Below are 21447 nucleotides of genomic sequence, written 5' to 3' on the forward strand. Positions count from 1 at the left end.
CCGACACTTTGTTATCAAGCTTTATATCCATAAATATACCGTCTAGCCAACGGACGGCATGAAGATAGAGCTGACTTGTTTGTGCCGTGGCGATGTTCTGTTTTCAATTGGAATCGACAGCTCGTGATCCGAGCGAACGAGAATCTTTGATGTGGCTGCTGTTGGTATCTACACCTGCGGAGGAGTCCTGCTCCTGGGCTTGTAGTCGGACGACCGGACCCCCCCCCCCCCCCCCCCCCCCCCCCCCCCCCCCCCCCCGGAGCTCCTGCGGTATCTTACCTTCAGTCCTGATCAGCAGAGTGACAGCAATATCCACACGGGCGCTGCTCCCACACCACGAGCGGACTCTGGATTCTCCCCTAATCGCTTTCCAATCCCTGTGTCCCCTCTTCCACTCGCTCCCTCTTCTTCTATCTTTCTCTCACACACACAGCCTCTCTCCCTGACTCATTGTGTGAGCTCTCTCTGCTCTCTCTCTCCTCCCGCTGCCTCGCTCACTTTCCCTTCCTCGCCCCCCTCTCTCCGCCCCCCTCCCCCCCCCCCCCCCCCCTCACCTCTCCCTCTCTCTCACACAGCTTTCCAACAGTCTCTCTCTCTCTCGCGTTCGTCTACCTCGCCCCTCTTTTGCCCCGTCTCACATTCACACTCCTGTACTTTCGCGAGGAAGGGACTGAAGAGGGAGCGTGGGGGGGGGGGGGGGATGAGATGCTGTGCCTTTGAGGATGGTTGTCAAATGTAGATGCAATCGTATATCATGGAAGACACACACAAACACACACACTTTCGCTCACGCTCTCACACACACACACACACTCACACCAGCTGACACACCGACATGCTCCTGACAGGCAAATGGGAATTCCAGGCCTGGACTGCTCTGCTTGCACCATCAGAGAGCTGACCAAAAGTTGAGGCCAGTTTTACGAGGTCAGGGTTATAAAACTGTTAGCAGAATTAGTTTATTTAAAAACAACTGGTCCCCCGGCCTTTCTCTTCACGCGCCTCCCGACTCTACGCGACACCAGGGGGTTGAGTGGGGCTTGGGGGGGGTCAGGGTGGGTGGGATAGCTGGGGTGGGGGTGAACGAGTTGGGAGAGAAAAGTGGAGAGAGAGAAAGAGAGAGAGAGACAGAGGGTTATACTCACAGCGACCATGTGTTAGGTAAAAAAGTAACTGCCCGTTCTCTCATGTAGCGAAGTGGCTTTTCTTGGTTTGAAGATCTTGGTTCGAGAGTCTGCCCACTTCCAATCCACACACGACCCATCTACAGGCTGAAGCTCGCGGCGATGAACACAGAGAGCCATGTCCACCACGACGGTCCATCAGCATGAGTCCTGAACAACCAGGAAGAGCCGGCTTCGGAATGGCAACGCGGTGGCCTTGTCAGGACCAGATGTTTTGTGGTCAAATCATCCCTCTTTTGTCCTCGGTGTCCTCATGTAAATACAGACAGCCCGAAGACGATGCGAGGAGGAAGCAAGAGACATGAGAGTGGTGTCGCGTGGCAGACATCGCTGTCAGCGTGAGACAACAGCTGTCATACCTCCCCTTAAGCCCCCATCCACGTTCCCAACCATGCTATAAGACTGGCCTCTCTGGAATTTCAAACACAGTTTGAGATTTGACCCAGTTTGGGTAACAGGGGAATGATCAATCTGCAGCTGATATCAATACTGGCACGGGTGGCAAGGCTGTTCTGAAGAGTAGTCCACACCAAGGTGCAGGATGTGTGTGTGTGTGTGGTGTGGTGGGGGGGGGTAGGGGGGGAAGGGTGCACATATACAATCTGTGTCTGTCTGAAGGGGTTCAGGGTGTTAGAGACGCATTCCTGACAGAGGAAAAGCATGGAACGGAAAGAGAATGACAGACAGGACCGAGATGAACGTGTTGAAACAGAAATATGTATAACCACGGCTCTAACAATGGGTCTGTCAGAAAACCTGGGAACAATAAAGGGTGTTGAGAATATATGAAAAGATGTCTGTCTCTGACATCTTAAATTATCTCTCAGACAGGCCGACAGACAGAAAGACAGAAAGAAAGATAGGCAGGCAAGTAGGTAAGTATATGGAGAAAGACAGAAAGACAGACAGAGACAGACAGATCTTCTGGTATGCAGTCTAAACTCTCGGGGGAAATAAAGGAGCAAGCAGCTTTAACAAAGTAGGGCTTAGGGAGGGTCAGACGTTTTCAAAACACAATTACCTGCTAGACCTCAGCTGAACTCCGTCAAATTTCTCACCTGTTCCCTCTCTCTCACACACACACACACACACACACACACACACACACACACACACACACACACATACACACACACATACCTCTGAAAGAGCCGATTTACAGCCAACAGCAGGAGAGCAGAAACGTATACATGACCAAGAGACACCTATGAGAGAGACCCAAGCTAGTGAAATTTGGATTTGGATAACAGTTGTAGGCGTTTTAAATGATCACCCGGGTGAATACAGCGCAATTAAAGGCTCATAACTCAACCATGTGAAACCAGAGTATCTTGACTTGGCATGGACGGCCTGTATTCAGGTGAGGTGGTGACACACCCTAACTGGGTTGAGGTGATGTATCCTAATATCCCGTCAAGAAAATGTTCTGCTCAAGCAAAATCGAAATCCCATCTGCAGTCATTTATTTCTCTGGATCCTCTGAAGGATACTGCAGGAGGGGTCGAGAGAGATGTGTACGTGCATGCATGTGTATGTGTCTGTGTGTGTGACTACAAGCCAGAAATAGTCCAAACTAAAACAAAACGGTCCTCTGTCATGGATATGACTGTGTACTGCCGGTGGTTAGGAGGGATAGGGGCCTGTCCTTTTTACAGCAGTGATTTATCCTCCGTAGCAGTCCCACGGTACGTGTAGATGTGTAACTGGGTTGTAGTTGTTGATGCGCAAGTTTGGGAGTTGGACGTCTTCTCAGCTTCTATCCTTTCGGAGAGGAGTGCGGTCGGAGGGTTGCAGAGCCGAACCTGTGTTCTCGCCTCCAGGCTTCCCCACACAGACCACCATCCCCGCCTGATCCGGTCAGGGCCACCCAACCGGAGCTCTGCTCTTACCTGTCTTACTGATCCCCTGTAAAAAAAATATCTTCCCATCCCTACTTCTCTCTCTCTCTCTCTCTCTCTCTCTCTCTCTCTCTCTCTCTCTCTCTCTCTCTCTCTCTCTCTGTCTCTGACTGGCTGGGAGGCTTGTTCAAAGCAGGTTCCTATTATGCATGCGAGGGCCAGCAGCCCACAGAAGACTGACTGATGGACCAGGAACACATTCAGTCTTCATTTAGGAGATGGATCTGCTCTCTTATTTCAAGCTACACGAAAAAAAAATAGAGAAAGGGCCCATAATTTCGAGAGATTTATGTCGACCGGCGCGCAACAGAAAAACAGGCTCGCTCCGGTCCAAAATCGAGTCCTGTGGGAGCAAAGACCCGAATGAAAATAGTTCCCTGTGTTCTAATTTACAGCTGGTGTAGAATAACTTCTCTTCATTTTACCAGCTAGAATAATGTCCTGGCCTACAGCTGCCAAAGACAACGTGTTTGATGAGTGTACCAGGTCTGGCCCGGGGTGCCCAGGGACACGCTGTAGTTGAACAAGTGCTCAGAGCCTTGTAGGTGGAGTGGGTAAATGGATAATGCACGACGCAGATCGTTTGGAGTTCAGTTTCATTACACTGTGTAGTCCTGAATGATCATACATCTCTTGTTTGTGCAGGCTGCTTGGACGCACGGCGGACTCACATTGTTATGGATGCACATGACCGTTTAACAAGTTTAACAAGAAAAGAGGTTGTCGTTAAAAACAAACATTTCCCCTATTATCCTTGGGGAGCTTTAACGATCCAGCCCTCATAGTAGAGCCATAACAGTTATCAAACGTTCCACACAAACACACACACAGACACACACACACAGGCCCACACCTCCTCACCCCCCACAACACACTGGAGATCCTTTTACCCCAGAAACATTTATGACCTTCCTGCATATCGTTTTTAACAGTGTGGAAAGACAGAGCAGAAGAATAGTAAACTTGGACCAGAACAGACATCCTTACACGGGTCTTCCAGAGCTGGGTCTCCCCCTCTGCTGTCTGAGCGGAGAAGCCAATCAGACCACAGAGACCGCTCTCCTTCAGACCCCACGGTCCAGCCGAAGCACAGCAGCCAAGGTCAGCCGTGATGGATGATGTTATGGGAGGTTTGACTCTTTCATTGGATCCTCACGTTATCTTTTCATGACGTACTTACTCTGAACATTTAACATGTTCGTCAGCTCCTCAAATGGGAGCCTTTGGAATAGGCAGGGTCGTGCAGGTGGGCAGCGTCTTGATGGATGGCTCTGTGTGGTCCAAGGTTATTCCTCGTCATGGATGGAGGCCATTTTTGAGGCATGAAACGGGGCCGGAATCTCGGCTTTGGGGTTAGCTGCAGCGCTGCTCTCGTGGGCAGACGTGTGTGTCGGTGTGTAGAATGGGGCGTGGGGGGGATGTACACTCTGACCCCCTGATTGCACCCCCGCCCACCGTTTCGGGAGGCCAAGTTTGTGCTCAGGAAGCCCCCCGCGTGCCCCCCAGCCCCCACCCCCTCCTCCCACTAACACCCCATCCCCGTCCACACTACCCTCTGTGGCAGGCAGCGGAGGGTGAGGCTAATATTTGAGTATGTGTGAAAGCAGACAGTGAAGACCTGATAATACCCTGGGTGATGTCATACCCTCTTTCTGTGCTTTGCTGCCTGGACAGGGGGTGCTGGAGTGAGTGCAGGCGCGCGCGGGTTTGAGTGAGACAAAAGAGAGAACGAAAGGGTGGGCTTGAAAGGGGGGATTGGATCGTTGATTACCGAATGTTTCGGCTAACCCCAGAGCAGCAAAGCCTCCATTTGAGATGGAGGATCTGATTACAGTGGAGCCCCAACCTGTACAGCAACCTGTTGCCCCTGTTACACACCAGCAGCGCACGCACACACAACGCAGCAACTGCACACTTTGTGAACAGGCTCCAACTCCCCTCTCCACCCCAAAACAAGGAATTGCTTTCCAAAACGGGTGTTTCTGGGCATTAATCAAACACCTGGCTCTCTCTCTGCCAATCAATGCTTCGTCCAAACACATATACAACCATAACCTTCACTGATGTCATCCGAAAACAGGTTTCTTCTCTGTCCCAGTTGGACCTGTGTGTCCAGGTTCTCCAGTAGGGGGTCTTCCATGGCCTGTACTCCCACACTGTCCATGTCCTCTGCAGGCATCAGGGTCAAGTTTCTGGAAGCATTGATCTGGTCAGGAGCTCAGTCAGACCTGGTCCTTCGTTCCAAGGTCATTTCCTCTCTTATCAACTCAGCTCTGTGTAGGCGGATACTTGGTAATCTTAACGTGTGCGTGTGTTTGTCAGCCCGTGGCTGAAATATGGTTCTGGTTTAATGCCCCGTATCTTTTACAGTGTCTCTATGGCTTTCTCACTAATTTGACATATTGTACACACATGTACTGTACCTTAGCAGACACACACAGGTTTATTTACCTAGTCTTGTGGGATTAACAATTCAGGTCCTGTTTTCACTAACCCCCGACCCAAACCTTCCCCCTAACCTTTAACATGAATCTTAACACAAAAACCTAACCTGAACCTAATTCCTACTGCACCCCCTAGAAATAACGCCAAGGACAGAGAAAATGTCCCGTAATCTTCCTTCGTTTCCTATTCCTAGGGGGTTTTCTGGGCCCCACAAAAACAATTAAACAAATACACACACACACACAAACATACACACACACACGCGTTCCCACCCTGCCTTCCAGCCTTTCACATACCATAGTTAAGTATCTTATTTGATGTGTAAGCCACTAAGTAAACACATACTTTCCACACAAAACATAATCAAAACACAGATGTTTGGTTGCAAATGCTATCTACATTCTTTAATTCAGGATAAAATAACGAGAGGCAGAGAGCCTCAGTAGAATGTCCAATTGAGTTGTCCAATGAGTTGAAGGCATCAAGGCTAGCAGGACGGTGCCAGGACAGGTCATCTCTCTGTGCTGGGTCACAATGTTGCGTCCGTGGGGTTCTTCACACTGTCTAGAACCTTCTCCAGAAGGACTGAGTACTTGACGTTCCTCACTGCTGGGCCCCGGGCCTCCCCGCTCCAGTCTGCGTCAAACTGGACACAACAGCAGCACAGCTTTGTCTCAGCAGCTCTCTACGGCGTCTCACTGACTACACCTGTCTATCTTCTGCTCCTGTGTTTGGTGTTTAAGTACACCTCGAGTTTTGTAGGTGACAGGACACATAATGTCCTCATAGGAGAGTAGGAGAAGGATAACACTGTTTACTTCCGCAGGTATGTTAGGTTTCTGGCTATCTGTCATGTTTCTGAGGTTGGCCTTCAGTCACGCATACAGCCAATGGAAGAGCAAGGGCGAAAAAAGATTAAAAGCCCTTAGAAAGGAGGCTTAAAGCAAAAGAATCTGGAGGGTCTTGTGATGTCATCAATATGACACAGCAGAATACTGGAGGTGAGCCAAAGAGACATTGGAAGTGTTCACTCTTCTTCAGGGCTTCCACAGAGCTTGTCGAGGAAGGCAAGGTAGCGGACCAGAGAATGGCTGACAATCTTAGGGCCCCGCGAGGCGGAAAAAAGCTGGGAAATTAGTGATGGCACACTGTTAGAGAGAGTGTATGGAAACAGAACAAAGACACACACAAACGCACACACGGACCCAGTCTGTCACACGCGCACACGGGTCCACGCCGCGCCTAGAGCTTTAGATGTCCAACGAGGCCTGACATGTTCTGCTGATGTCACCGTAAATCCTCATCATCTCAAGGGAGAAAACCTATAACCCCCCCCCCCTCTCCCCCGTCCCCTCTCCTTTACTGTCTCTCTCTCTTTTCTGCTCCTCTGTTTATCCCTCCGTTGCGGGGGCCCAGATCACATGTTTCTGCTCAACTTGTTCTGCGGCTCGACACGGCTGATTACAGCTACACGGCTAGTCAAGACCGACGCGTCAGGGAAGATCACAGGGCCTCTCCAGCTGGGTCATGGCCGAGGACGAGGAAATAATCCCCAACGCGTCTGTCAACGCCTCGCTCGATAACCTTTCAGTTTACCTGGCTATTGGGCTGTTAATCAGGAGGTTGCCGGTTCGATTCCCGGCCGTGCCACATGACGTGTCCTCGGGCAAGGCACTTCACCCTACTTGCCTCAGAGGAATGTCTCTGTACTCACTGTAAGTCGCTCTGGATAAGAGCGTCTGCTAAATGAATAAAAGTAAAATGTAAATGAAGTCACAGATCTCTAACCTTCAGGGCATCATCGGGCAGGATCGGAGGGGCAGGGTTCTCCCTCCAGTTGATGCCAGCGAGGAAGGCATGGTAGTCGATCTCATCCCCTGTCTCAAACCTGGACACGGGGAGGGAGACAGAGACGCGTTAGTGCACCTCCCGGCGGGCCACACACGGAGAACAAGCCATGGTCTAGGTCGAGCGTCATGGTTTGGAGCAGTGTAAACGTGTACTTGTTGAACAGGGCCAGGAGCAGGTCGTCAGCCAGGGGCAGATGGAAGGCCTTGCACACCGTCCTGGTCTCCTTGGTGGACAGACGGCCGAGCCTGGAGACAGGAGACAGCGCGGACAGCGTAAGCCACAAGGACAAACACGGGGAAAGCGGGAACATGTAAACATGAGGAGCTGTGATGAACAGTGTGTGTGTGTGTGTGTGTGTGTTTGAGAAAGTCCGCGAGAAAGAGGTAGAGCAAAAGAGAAAAAGGGAAAATAAGAGAGAGACCAGAATTATTGTGTGAGAGTTAACTTGATTACAGTTTTCCCCAAATATTGTTGAAAGGTCTGGAGGCCAACTGTTCACATGCCATCTTCATTACAGAAGGCAAAGGAGGGAGGCACTGGAGACAGATCGGAAACGAACTAAGGGTATCCACATTGTCCAATCTACGGTCCATTCAGCTTGACCCTGTGAGCCACCAGGCCATTCGTTACCCCGGGTCAGCCTGCAACATGCCACAGCTCTACACTGTGCGTGTGTGTGTGTGTGTGTGTGTGCACTGCCTGGGCGGAATGTAAGAGCTACATGCCATACAGGTCTTTGGGGATCGTCTGGTTCCAATGCTCCACTCTCCCACCTCTGGAACTAATTGTTGCTCACAGATATGGGGCCCCCGGCCGCGTGATTGGTGCTTTGGCGTGACGCTAATGTGCCTGTGTGGAAACGTGAGCGTGTCTCGTGTTGGCGTACGCGCGTGTTGACATGACGGGAAAAGCAGCGGAGAAGCCCGTGCGCTGTCGGCGGCGTTTGTGCGAAAGCGTTTGGCGAGGACGCGGCGAGTTAGGAAGCGGGTGTGTGGCAAAGAAGACCTCCTTAGCAAGGTGGGGTAGCAGGGTGGGGTAGCAGGGTGGGGTAGCAGGGTGGGGTAGCAGGGTTAGGGTAGCAGGGTGGGGTAGCAGGGTGGGGTAGCAGGGTTAGGGTAGCAGGGTGGGGTAGGAGGGTGGGCTAGCAGGGTGGGGTAGCAGGGTGGGGTAGCAGGGTTAGGGTAGCAGGGTGGGGTAGCAGGGTTAGGGTAGCAGGGTGGGGTAGCAGGGTGGGTGGGGTAGCAGGGTTAGGGTAGCAGGGTGGGGTAGCAGGGTGGGGTAGCAGGGTAGGGTAGCAGGGTTAGGGTAGCAGGGTGGGGTAGCAGGGTGGGTGGGGTAGCAGGGTTAGGGTAGCAGGGTGGGGTAGCAGGGTGGGGTAGCAGGGCAGGGTAGCAGGGTTAGGGTAGCAGGGTGGGGTAGCAGGGCAGGGTAGCAGGGTTAGGGTAGCAGGGTGGGGTAGCAGGGTGGGGTAGCAGGGTGGGGTAGCAGGGTGGGGTAGCAGGGGGGATGGCTCTGTTTTTCACGTGCTTGTGTGTGTTTGTCCTACTTGTGTCGGTCCTCGTGCGTGAAGGCCCGGGCCATGTCAGCGAAGCTCTCAAAGTGTTTCTTCCTGAGTTGGTCCTGAGCCACAGCCAGCATCTGGCCCAGGTCGTCAGCGGGCTGCTCCGGCGCCGAGAAACACCGGCCCAGCATCATCACCTCGTGCTCCGACAGGCCCCAATTCATCCCCACCAGCAGACCCCTGGCGGACACACACAGACACACGTCAACTCTGAATTCGACTGCAGGCAGGGCCAATCCAAGTCCAGCTGCTGTGACCTTGGCACCAGGACAGATTTCGAAAGGCCTCCGCCTCGTCTGATCTGAGGAGAGCCGCTGGGAGCCATAGGCATTTGGGAGTCAGATGGCTGAGCGGTGAGGGAATCGGGCTAGTAATCAGAAGATTGCCGGATCGATTCCCCGCCGTGTTAAATGACATTGTGTCATTGGGCAAGGCACTTCACCCTACTTGCCTCTGGGTACTTACTGTAAATCGCTCTGGATAAGAGCGTCTGCTAATGACTAAATGTAAATTGGCAGGTTCATGAGAGCTTTTTATTTGAGAGGTGTCCTCCTATACCTGAAGGCCTCGTAGGGGATGAGGCCCGTGCTGCCAGGGTCGCTGAGGGCCAGGAACCGTTTGATCTCTCTCATCTTCTCCTCTGAGACGGAGCGAAGCTTACTGATGATGGTGCCTACATTAGCCATGGGGAACTGGAGAGAAACAGAGGTATGCTAGTCCGGGAACGTAACAACTGAACAAGTCACAGTCTTCTGTTGTGTTTACCAACAGTGTACTGTCAGGCAGTCTACTGTAAACACATCGGGGGGGGTTGATGGGAGTTCTAAAGCAAAGAAGCGTTGAGGGAAGTGAGTGTGGAGTGTTCCCCCACCTCCTCAGCATGCTGCTCCATGTAGTTGAAGGCGTAATCGTCTGCATCCACCAGCTGGAAGGCCTGGTTGTTGAGGGCGAGCCTAGCTCCAACAAACAGGTCCCGGGCGCAGAAGTATTGCGACATCTCACTCTTGAAAAGCTCCTGGCCCGGTTTCTTGATGCGACCGCGTTCCAGGAACTTACCGCCCAGCACACCTGGCGAGGAAGGGATGGGGAGGGGGGAGAGGTGAGGGGAGGATAGGGTACGGCTGCTGTTGTGTTCTAGGCGTGATTGGTGGTCGTCGTTCTGACCTGAGTTCCTCTGCGGGGGCTCAAACACGGAGATGGTGTCATCACCGAGGTAGAAGGAAATGATGAACACCCGGTCACGGTTGACGGGGTCGTCCGTCGCCATCTTCCCCAGAAACCTCAGCACGTTGCTCTCCAGCCCCTCCCTGAGGCGGGAGGTCAACACAGGATCGAGTCGATATCCTCACACGCGACACACGCCAATACAGAAACGCACCAACCACGCGCACAAACACACACACACACCGCTATGGAGAAATCGACGGTGACGCGACGTGCCTGGCTTTTCTCTCTCTCACCTGTCCACGAATTTGCGCAGGTCTTTCTGAGGAGGCTTGGGCAGCAGGCCCTGGCAGGAGCACAGGGAGTCCTCCTCAGAGCCAAAACCGTTGTAGGGGGGCACTGGCCGGGGGGGCTTGGGGGCAGGGGGCGCCTTGTACTGGATGGGGGCAAAGTCCTCTAAGAGAGCCAACGGTCGGGTCGGACACGGCGAGACAGAAGAGAGGGCCCCAACGGAAAAGGAGAGAGAGGTAGAAAGAAGAGTTGAGGGCAGGTCAAAGGAGAAGGCTTTCTGTCCGTGTCCTCCATTCGTATAGGAGGCTGGTCACAGATCGTGACCTCGTGCCCGCTGACCCCCCCGGGCGGTCAGACGGGGCTCTCCGTCAGAGGGGCCTGTCACTGGGGCCTCGGCCTCCATCAGCTGTGACTAATGCTACAAGCTCCACAACCACCCCAAGCCATAAACATTGGAAGGGGAGCGGGGAGAGGAACACATGCAAGCCCAGGTTGGGTTACTTTTTCTGGTGGAGCATGAGCCTGTTCTGCCCCCCTCTCCTGGCCCCTGAGTCTAGAGGTCTAGGGCAGAGGCTGGAGGGTGATTACAGGGGGTTTCTGGTGTCGGCCTGGATGACAGATGGGGCTGGAGATGGGTTGTAGGTCCCACGGCATCTACTGAACCTAGCACACGGCCTGCTGCCCCACAAAACAGACTGCACCCGTTTGCCGGAATGCAACTCTGCAACTCTATGGACATCTAGTGGTCAAACTCAAGCAGTGCAAGTCTCCAGCAATTTATGATTGTTTTTCTTTTTGCTTACCCTTTTCTGTAGCGTTTGAGACTTACCAATGCCGTACTTGGAGCGATAGTGCTCTTTGGTGAAGTTGTCACAGTCACAGATGACTACCCTCCTTCCCCACACATTCACTACCCCACCCAGAATCAGGTCACTGTCCTTATAGAACTCATCCTGAACTGCACCAGTCTGAAAGAATGAAATACACAGAGAGAAAGAGAGAGAGAGAGAGAGAGAGAGAGAGAGAGAGAGAGGGAGAGTGTTATTTATATACACACACATGTATTTTTTATTCTTGTTGTCATTCGATCTCGCTATGTTTAGCTAAGACAACAGTTCTTCCCCCCAGCCCAGTCCAGACGTACTCTGAGGCTGTCTAGGATGTAGCGTCCTCCTTGGCCCATGGGCCCAAACACGTTGAGCACCGTGCGGTCTGTGATCTCTCCGGGCTGCCGCTTGGCCACAGGACCATGCTAGAAGAGCAAGACACAAGAACAGAATAGTGTTCATCACACACACACACACACATTCTGTATTATTCTTAACACACACACACACGCACCAGAGCGCACACAAAGCTGAAAAGCTGAAACGTAGAGCTTAGCCAGATAGGGCTCTTTGCATGGCGACGGTTTGCGACACATTCTCGAGTGAGCACAGACCACAAACACGTCGCGAGACAGCCATCATTTGTAAGTGGGGATGTGGTTATGTGTCTCTCTGGCTGGGGGACTCACATCAACCTTTCGAGATGACATTTGGGGAACGGCAACGAAACAATCAGACTGACAATCACTAGATCGGAAGTAAAAAACAACAAAAAAAAACAATGTGAAGACAAATGAACGAATTCTCCGGTGCGCCCTTTCAGAATGAATTAGAGTCTGAACAGTAAGTGGAGGAGAAAGCTGTAGAGAGCTGGAGGCAGGCTACAAGGTTCTCTAGTCCTGTCAGGGTGAATGAAAGATCTGAGGGGGGGAAAGGAAGGCAGGATGTCGAGGGAGAGAGAACGAGAGTGACAAAGAGAGGGACACGGGGAGAAAAAAAGAAAGACATCGGTGGGAGAGCGAGGCCACCCGTTTGTGTTGTCCACCGGTGTTTGCTGTGAGAAAGGGGCCTGTTTCGGGGACGGCCGGTCATGTCTTGTGCTGCTGGACAGCAATTTTGTCTCGTCTTTTACGCAGCTGGATAAATGACGGACCGACAGCCTGACTCCAAACTCACCTTGGGTAGTTTGCTCCTGTGAAGGAACTTGGGCGCAGCGTCTCGTCCAGAGTTGGGGTAGATGACCTCGCGGATCTCGATGGTGTCATCGGCCAGGAAGTAGTGCAGCGTGAGCTCCCGCGGGTCACCAAACATGTTCTCCGAGTCGTCCCAGTGGCAGTAGAACCTCAGAACGTTCCGGTCATGATCCAGGAACTGCTTGAGCGTGTCTTGCCTCTCGTAGGGCCTCAGTGGCTTCATATTCTCCTCCATCTAGATATGCATTGCATGGATTAAGAAAGATGGCGGAGTTGATCTGCAAGGCACTAACGGACCCCCCCCCACCTCCCCTTTGCCCCTCCCTCTCCCAGCTTTCCAGGCTGTGGCTGCAGTCTTCTAACTGACTCACTGAACTCGTCCTTGAAAAGTGTTTGCAAAAAAAAACTTGGCAGGTGATTAAATGAACCACTGTGGATTGGGCACAAACGAAACGAATAACGTGGAACTTGGGTTCTCGCATGGCTCTCCTATGGTGAGCAATCTTCCCCACTTTCTGAAATACATAGCCTGCACACCTGATATTTAAAGGGAAACATAAATCTACTGTCATTCATGGGAAGGCAGGAGCCATTTTAGAGTAATAAATACTCCAGAGAATGGTGTGTGGGTGGCAGTCCAGCATGCCAGATCTTTTTCCAACCCACTTGGGCCCTGCTAACATTTACATGTAGTCATTTAGCAGACGCTCTTATCCAGTGTGACTTACAGTAAGCATGGGGACATTCCCCCCCCCCCCCCCCGAGGCAAGTAGGGCACAACGTCACAACGTCAAGGACACAACGTAATTTGGCACGGCTGGGAATCGAACTTGTAACCTTCAGATTACTAGCCCGACTCCCTCACCACTCAGCCATTTGACTACCTATCTACTCACACTCCATTTGGGGATCTGTGTGCCCCCCCCCCCCCCACACACACACACACACACATTCTCTCTGTCTAACATAACTGCACCATAGCCCCTCTACCTCCCTTCCTCTCCTCTCCCTCTCTCCTCCCCCACCTGTTGCCGGAGGTTGCTGTAGGGGTCTTCAGGGGCAGAGCCGGGGCCATTGATGCGGACCCCTAGCTTCCTCAGGAAGTTCTTGGTGAAAGGGTCACAGTCTGTGATCATGAAGGTGCGCGAGTACAGTGTCATCTGCTGGTTGGTGTTGAAATGGTGCACTGTGTAGAACTGGTTGTCATTCGGCGGTGGAAGTGGAATTCGGTGACGGCGAATCAACGTCCCTGTAACCGACAATCAATGCCCAGTCACTTACAACCCTTTAATAAATGATCTGATGATGACTAGAAAAACTCAAGCCTGGATTTGTCTGACATCTCAGCGCCATGCACTTCCTCATATTAAATGTCGGTGAAATGAATGTGAAATTCACCTTGAGGGATGCCACTGTTCTTGAACTCTGGTTCTACCACCTGTATGGTGTCGTCCTCCAGGTAGAAGTAGATCTTACACCTCCGCACCCTGTACTTCTCCTCCTGCTTCTGGGTCACTGTTTCCTCAAAGTAGGCATTGAAGCAAAGCACCTTCAGAGGAGGGGGACAAGGGATGGTGAACGCAGCAGCACAGTTGAACACAGTTCACAGCCACAGTTCATTTCCATAGACACCGGAAAAATGGAATCTGAGATAGGAAGCCTACGCCACCACCGTCACACAGTCAGTTTTTTGTTTCATTTTGCAGATATACCTAAGTGAAGTGGTGAAGTGCAAGGACAGAATGACAAAGCAATATCCTGCTGGTTTTCTCGATAATTATTAGTGAACTTCACTCTAGTATTGGGAAACAGACCTGCTTGTCAAAGGCCACCCACGATGGCATGTCACTGCCTTCTCCTTTGGGGAACACAGAGTACTTTGGCCAAGTCTTCTGACCCAGAAGTGGTTCCCCTCCAATGCCTGGTTTCTCAGACCCCACCATCATAGCGACCCCATTGGAATAGTCAAAATGTTGGGACTTGTGGAATTTGTCTTTTCCCAACTGGAGAGAAGGAAATTAGTAAAAAACGACAAATGTAGGCAAACATTGGCAGTTTCAATTTTATTAAGCTTCAACTGACTTTAGTTTTGTGCTTAGTTTTATTAAGGTACATGGCGACTACTGTTCGTAAACGTTTGATTAAAACGGTAGCTGAATGTGAATGTAGTGCTAGCTACAGTACAGTAGCAGTGGGAACAATCCTGATGTGTACATTTCTGTAAGCCAGTGGCTATCGGAACCTTTCAACGAATAGTAACACAGTTATTGGCTACTTACGTTTTTATTAGGAGAATTCCCAGGTACCATCGGGAGCGCCATTGTTGTTTAGGTTTTGGATAAATTATATAACTTTTTTCCCCAGTTTCAAATCCAATTCAGGAGACCTGACCAGCCCGTCTCCAATTTGAAGTTCTAGCCAGAGTTGTTTGGTACGTTGCCTAGCAACATGTGTCCAGTGCTGGCATTTTGATACATTCAGTTTCATGAGGATGTTTGGCAGGCCTAGTCATAAACCAAAAAAAGATAGTTATTGAAAGACAAAACAAAACGTCCGTTATTCACTTTTATTATCATGAACAATACACACACAACAGCATTTTGTGTTTTGTGTAGCCTACTAGTCTCAATGTGAATAGGTTGGCTATATTGGGCAAAATAAGTCACAAAAGAGGCTAGTAAACACAGCCTTTCTCATATTGCACTCTCATGAAGGCAAAACAAACCAAAACATTGCTAGTCAAAGTGAAATTCAAGTACTTTTATTACAAAACATAAAATGTGCATGGCAAGTGCTATGTAACTATGCCTGGGAGTGCCATGGACACATTCAAGCAGAACCAGGGCGATAGAATAAAACAATATTATATAATTTTTCTGTATTTCCAGCATATTGTATTGCCACCTAACAGCGACAGATATGATTGTATTTAACAATGCATACATTATTGTGCAGTATATGGCCAGGCCCAAACAGAGCAATAAATATGCCCCAAAGTCTCACTGTCTGAGCTATTAAACCCCTGGATAGGTACATCTGCATCTACAATGAACACTGCAGAGTGCCTCGAAAGGGATGGGGTTTTTCTCACGCTATAACCCATAGTGGCACCAACATGAACATTCTGATGTGGTAGAAACAGTACATTTAGCATGGAGATATATATTTATACCTCTATGGCATATAGGATATACACTTAGGCCTCACCCAATGGTAGACATACAGCTGTGATAATCTGTTTGCTGTTAATGTGTAACACTTTGGTTCATGCTGATGACAGTGTTGGTCAACACCAGCATTTGAAGAGGGAAAGTTTCACAGCCACGGGTGGTTGGTTGGTTCTCTACAGCAGGAATGAGCACCTATGATGCCAGGCCAAGTAAAAACCCTCCGATGAATCCACTTGTGACGACAACGTTTTTCTTCACAAACTCTGAGGACTGCAATGGAACATTTTGCATTCAGTCGATTTAGCCCAACACAAAAGCACAAAATAAACGATAAACTGTTGATATTTGAAAAGCATGCATACATCCTCAATGAACGAGTTGAGCTCTGGTCCTGCTTGATCAGCCCTCTTTTTCAGGTGTTTCTTGGCTTTGTTGACATCCTTCTCCACTCTTTTCCAATCCACCTGTACATAGCCACTGTTGTTGGCTATCTGAAAATTAGAAAATAATCGATTGATCTTTTTTCCCCCACAATTCTCATTTAAATATTCAATGTTTGTTTTTAAATGTAAATAAGTCAACATGTGATGTCTGTTAGTTTGTTTGTTTGTTTATTAAGGATCCCCATTAGTCTACACCATGGAGACTATTCTTCCTGGGGTCCAGATACAGTTCAATTCACTAACAGATCAGTTAGTACCTGTAACAACAGGAATCCTCCACCCACAGCTGTGGCTGCAATCTTTCCAACTTTCTGAAATACGTAACCTGCACACCTGATATTTGAAAGTAAAGTTAACATAATCCAACCATCTTCCTTATGATAGCTGGACTAATAGGCTACTGCAGAATTATTCAAAATGTATCAGTTGATAATCCAGACAATAGTAAACGGGTTGCAGTCCAGCATTCCAGATTTTCATCCAACCCACTTGGGCCCCGCTTACCATCCGCTCACTCCACCTATGGCGATCTGTGTGGCCACCGAATATTTCTCTGCCATGGGGCCCGAGTTGTTTCCAAACAGGCGTCCCCACCACTGTTGACGTCTCGCATATTCTGTTATGTCCACCACCTCATATACCTCCTCTTCATTCTCTGGGTATGTACACAAACAGTAATATGTAACCTAACTGACAAAGAAGAAATAGAGAAAGTTGTTGATTTGAGGGTCTGCCTAAATAAGGTTCATTAGCCTACACTGTAACAAAGTTTCTCGCTCTGCGATTTCAATAGTTGCGATGGTTATACACGCACATTAGGAAACAACAGATGCACGAATAATAGGATTCTGTTTGTTCTATCCTACTAGGTAGGGTAAACTAGTTATCATGTTAACATTAGCCTACCTTGACTTATAATAATACGGAATATCTAGGGTGCTCATTGGTAACGTCGTTGGCTATTGCGATGGGCTACATCGTAACACAGGGTCAACAACATATGGCTCCACAAGGACGGCATAACTGTAGCCTAAATATTACTGCTCACAACTTTCACATATTGGTTTGTTTTCATCTGTTTACCAATTACTATATGTTGGGAAAGAAACGTTGACCAAATCACAGTCTAGTTTAGTTTTGAGCTTACTCACCAGCTTCACGATCCGCCATTTTGAAGTTTTGTGACTTTATGCTACTGCAAATATAGCCTGTCCCAGCACGTTACAACGTCGTTTGCATTTTTGGCAATGGAACTGCGTTAAATTAATACAGCATATCCTACTGCGTGCACTGCTTGAGTAGTAGCCTATGCGACAGAAGTAAACTATTATTAGACTATTAAGGGACGTTCATTAATTTCAGTTTGAGATGACAAAAAAACTATTGGATAAATAGCCTAAATGTGAAATGGAAGCACAAACCATAGGGACTTTTTAATTTATGATCCTTTGTAATAATGTATAGGCTATTATTTTCTTTAAACCTAACGTACACCTATTAATCATATGCAAGTTCTGATCACTTAATTGTTTACTGCGACTTGATGATTATCCTGTTTGCCAAGAACTTCTGACCATAACGTAAACACCATTGAAGCAAAAAAAAAAACACACCAGGTTTTGTTGATTTTACTGAAGCTGCAGGGACTTGATCCTCTTCTTTGTCCATAATAATTCATATCCTCCAACTCCGGCCTGGTGACATCAGCATCAATCGGCAGTGACAGTGCTGACAGATTTACAGCCTGTACCAATCTCTGCATGGGTCCTGGTATTCCAGTCTCTATGAGGAAATTGACCTAGGGGATCGCCTGGTTATCACTCGGAGGACCCAACATAGTGGGGCCCACCTTGACAAACATCAGTGGGATCCAAACTGGTTTATAGCCTATAAGGCAAGATCAAGGATGCCCTTACCCAAAGGGGAGTTTAACAATATAGCCTATATCTTAAACTACAGTATGCGTAGCCGATCTCTAGTGCATTAGAAAAAAAAAACATAGCAAATAGCTGCATTCAATATGGCAACTGAGGAGGTGATAGCTACTTGAAAAAGTTAATGTCTAATAGCTACTGTTTTAAGTCAAACCATTAGGCCATGTCCTTTATATTTGTGTGATAGGCCTACTTGTTGTATCATCAAGAAACCAAGACATTGTCAAAAGATATTGTTATTTTATTAACATTGCATTACATCTGACGAGACGTTATAATTAGGCTGCCATCGGTTAGGCTATATTTTAAATCTTAAACTGTGAGAAGAAGAAAGGAGAGAGTGATATACATGTTTATCAATAAAACATTTAAAACCTATAAGAAATGTACCTATTAACGAGAAACGGATTGATAGGCTAAAATATGCTACAGCATGCACCATTATAATAGCATATAGGCTATTAAACATTATAAGAGCAGGATATGTTGTAAGAACCTTTTAATCTTAACAAAACAGACTGACAAAATGTAATACATTCTCAAGTATTAATTGACATTGAATTACATGTTCTATGAGAGAGCTAGTGTTTTGCTAGTTTGTGCAGCACTGGCAACATTGCAGCGTCAGTGCAGCTGACCTGTACCCCTTCCTTTGAGATGGTCCTCTGGAAAAGACAGTCACCTGGACCAATAGACTACTTCAAAGTGCAATTACGTAACCATAACACAGAATAGGAAACCAATGAAAAATGGTTGAGAAACAACAGTGTGAAGTTAAGGGTTTTGTTATTCAGCCAGGCCTCTGAATGTGAAAACGACGGCAGACACCCCAATACAGGTCCAGGCACATGATTACACACTAACGCTTTCATTGGTCACTGAGGGGAGAGGGCGTTCCAACGGTGGCGGCGTGCGTTAGCCTATGTGACACAATTACAACAACTTTGAGCTGGTGGTTGGGAGCAAGTTTGCGATCAAATCAAACCACAACCTCTTGTCACATACAGTATTCATTCGACTAAATGCATCATTTCTCATGGGAGTACACATAGTATTTTGTGTAGAATGATGCGCGAGGAAGGCAACTTGAAGGGATCCTGTTTTCCTTGAGGATTTGGCAAGAATAACGCAAGCCAAGCTACTCAGTCCTGGATAAGGTACTGGACACAAAGTGTTGAATTTTGGTGGAGTTCGTCGCCCACTTCCACGTTGCATTTCCATGAAATCGTGCGGAGTGTCGCTCGCCGCCGCTGCCTCTGCTGCTGCCCGAAGTCTCGGCGCTGCTGGTGATGAGGAAAAGAAAATGGCGGTGGGAAAAGCGACTGAAACCGAGGAGGACTTTCCGAAGCTAACAGCGCAGGAGAGGGACAGCTTGGTGGGAATTGACAGGTTAGATACAAAGTTTTATGTAATGTTTTGCTGTGTAGTTTTTTGATGTAGTATTTTCTGCCTGTAGTCTGCACGGGCTATGTGAATACCCCCAAACTAATACGGAACCGCCTGTCTTGTCCTCTACTTGCAGTTCACTGTTTGGATTTCAGAGGCTTCATGAAGATGGCGCCAGAACGAAGGCCTTGCTGTTAAAGGTATGCCACTGATATAATCAGAGTCGCCCCTGTCCCCTATCACTTCTGATACTTACACATAAACCTGGAAACGGGCTCTAACACCTGCGCTGCAAGCCCACTCGTGACAGCTGTCAACAGTGCGTGTCTTTGTTTCCTGGTCATGTTTGAGTAGAATTCCCATCGCTAAAGACGCTGTTTGTGATTGCTTTACGTTGGTTGGCTGCTCTGCAAGTTAGCAATTTTCATTGCATCATGGATCCATGGATAACTCACTGCATGCTGTGCCTTTTTAAGTTTATATTACGTTAGCATATATCAATGTAGCTAGTTGAGGACGTAAAATACAGAGGTGGTCCAAGGATGATGTAGCTAAAGGAGTTGTCTCAGTTGTTGCCTAACACTTTTGACAGCTGATGGCAATGTTAGCCAGCTAGCTCAATAAACAAGCGTGCAATTGAATTGGTTAACATCAGCTGACTAAGTTGTCTCAAGCTTTAGTGCTGGAATCGGAAATAGTGAGGCTGTGAAGATGCATTGTAGTGAACCAATATTTCGTTACTGGCAACAATATAGCAAGTCAACATTCTCAGAACCACACTATCTTGCGCAAGGGAACTGGGATCTATTATAGAGAGAAAGCTATTTAGGTGACAAACGTTCCTAGGTATTCTTTTAAGGTCTCTGCACAAGAGAAATTATAATATTTTTATTTTACATGGTGTTGTTCCATGTTAACTAGCTAGGTGGCTGGCGCAGGCAAGCTAAACTGATACTGACCCGGCCGTCCCGTTCCTGCCTCTCACTGGACAACTGCTTCTGCAAACGCGCAGAGCTGTGTCCGCGAGTGAACGGGAGCCTACTTCGGCGTATTAAGATTGTTATCCTGACCATTTTCAGGTCAATGCAATAGCAAATACAGGTCTAATGAAATTGGAAAAGTTGCAGAATATTTAAACGTTGAATGTGACCAAAGTAATGATTGCTCAGATCGGCCCAAGATGGCGGGGCGGATAGAGGTGTGAGCTAGCTAGCTGCTAGCTAAGCTTTGGTCTTTCATCTGAAGCGAAACAAAAATGAGCAAACACGTTGAACGGAATGTTAGGTGAAAGAGTCGCTTGAATTGGTGTAGCTTAGCCTATATCACATAAAGTAACTAAACGGTCTTCCAAAGCTTTGTTTTGGACTGTTGTGGTAGCTACATTGGAAGCCCCCTAGGCGGCTCATCCCACTACCATTAAGGTTACCATCAACATGTGGCTCCTGCTCAGTTTACCCCCCCCCCCCCCCACACACACACACACACAAACACACACACACATACACACAATAATATATTATTAGCGAAGTTGTATTTTCGGGGGTTGCTTGACATATTCGACCGATGAATTGTCTCTGAGTTATTGCACAGACACTAACGTGAGACAAACAAACACTAGTAGCAGCCTATGCCATTTTCCTCAGAGACGGATCACAACACAAAGCACGTTGTTCCGAAGCTAGGGGGATGTGAAAACGCGCAGAAACATTATTTTGTCATGCCGTTGCACTTAAATCATGTCATTTATTTTGCTAAATCATATGATGTAGCCATTTGTGTCCCATTACTGCAATGGAGTCCATTAATTTCCTAAAGACAGAGATAATCTGCCTTGAAGAGCCTGGGGGAGGGGACTACCTCATGGCACAGGGCTCTTTAACACCATGTCATAAAGATGGAGCAGTTAGTTGACCAGAATGGCCACACCTGGCTTAGTAATGAATTCGTTTTCCATTCACTCTGCCAATGTGGATTTGTAATTGTGTTAGCAATAGCCATTAATTTGTATTAACAGGGCAGGGAATGTTAATCTTGATGATTGACTTTCCCCAGTGTAATGCAAAGAGGGAAGTCCTGGAACAAGTCGTTTAAGGACATAGG

General features: G+C 48.5%; 3 protein-coding genes across 4 annotated transcripts in view; 1 reads left to right on the forward strand and 2 right to left on the reverse strand.

The window, feature by feature from the left end:
• Positions 1-5348: 5348 nt before the first annotated feature.
• On the reverse strand, positions 5349-15708 carry efhc2 (EF-hand domain (C-terminal) containing 2). Of its 2 annotated transcripts, none has more exons than XM_047047859.1 (16): positions 15622-15708; positions 14694-14918; positions 14229-14417; positions 13813-13963; positions 13440-13663; positions 12398-12649; positions 11539-11646; positions 11224-11362; positions 10400-10559; positions 10104-10246; positions 9811-10007; positions 9498-9631; positions 8925-9119; positions 7531-7623; positions 7316-7415; positions 5349-6653 (listed from the first exon to the last, which is right to left on the reverse strand). In XM_047047859.1, exons 2-16 carry the CDS (start codon positions 14733-14735, stop codon positions 6555-6557), a joined length of 2226 nt encoding a protein of 741 aa, XP_046903815.1. In that variant the 5' UTR covers positions 14736-14918; positions 15622-15708; the 3' UTR covers positions 5349-6554. The 2 variants fall into 2 exon arrangements, with proteins under 2 accessions (XP_046903815.1, XP_046903814.1); XM_047047858.1 differs by having other exon boundaries at positions 5353-6173.
• fundc1 (FUN14 domain containing 1) lies at positions 15154-17280 on the reverse strand. Its single transcript, XM_047047860.1, has 5 exons — positions 17179-17280; positions 16532-16682; positions 16285-16360; positions 15947-16075; positions 15154-15854 (listed from the first exon to the last, which is right to left on the reverse strand). Exons 1-5 carry the CDS (start codon positions 17195-17197, stop codon positions 15777-15779), a joined length of 453 nt encoding a protein of 150 aa, XP_046903816.1. The 5' UTR covers positions 17198-17280; the 3' UTR covers positions 15154-15776.
• Positions 17281-18673: 1393 nt separating this feature from the next.
• Positions 18674-21447, forward strand: part of kdm6a (lysine (K)-specific demethylase 6A) — a 30057-nt gene continuing 27283 nt past the window's right edge. Inside the window, exons 1-2 of the mRNA XM_047047857.1 lie at positions 18674-19350; positions 19484-19547. Coding sequence (XP_046903813.1) covers positions 19181-19350; positions 19484-19547 — 234 coding nt within the window. The 5' untranslated portion in view covers positions 18674-19180. The remainder of the gene's footprint in view (positions 19351-19483; positions 19548-21447) is intronic.

The sequence above is a fragment of the Hypomesus transpacificus genome, chromosome 23 (assembly GCF_021917145.1).
Source record: "Hypomesus transpacificus isolate Combined female chromosome 23, fHypTra1, whole genome shotgun sequence".
Lineage (NCBI taxonomy): Eukaryota > Metazoa > Chordata > Actinopteri > Osmeriformes > Osmeridae > Hypomesus > Hypomesus transpacificus.

What these genes read in the sequence shown, in the direction of transcription:
- efhc2 (XM_047047858.1), bottom strand. Translation starts at nt 14,735, where the DNA reads ATGGCGCTCCCGATGGTACCTGGGAATTCTCCTAATAAAAAC. An exon ending in TCGCTCCAAGTACGGCATTG is followed by an intron (nt 10,560 to 11,223) that starts GTAAGTCTCAAA and finishes TGGCTCTCTTAG; the next exon opens with AGGACTTTGCCCCCATCCAG. An exon ending in ATCCCCTACGAGGCCTTCAG is followed by an intron (nt 9,120 to 9,497) that starts GTATAGGAGGAC and finishes TGTGTCCGCCAG; the next exon opens with GGGTCTGCTGGTGGGGATGA.
- fundc1 (XM_047047860.1), bottom strand. An exon ending in GAGGATTCCTGTTGTTACAG is followed by an intron (nt 16,076 to 16,284) that starts GTACTAACTGAT and finishes TCTAATTTTCAG; the next exon opens with ATAGCCAACAACAGTGGCTA. An exon ending in TCAACTCGTTCATTGAGGAT is followed by an intron (nt 15,855 to 15,946) that starts GTATGCATGCTT and finishes GTTCCATTGCAG; the next exon opens with TCCTCAGAGTTTGTGAAGAA.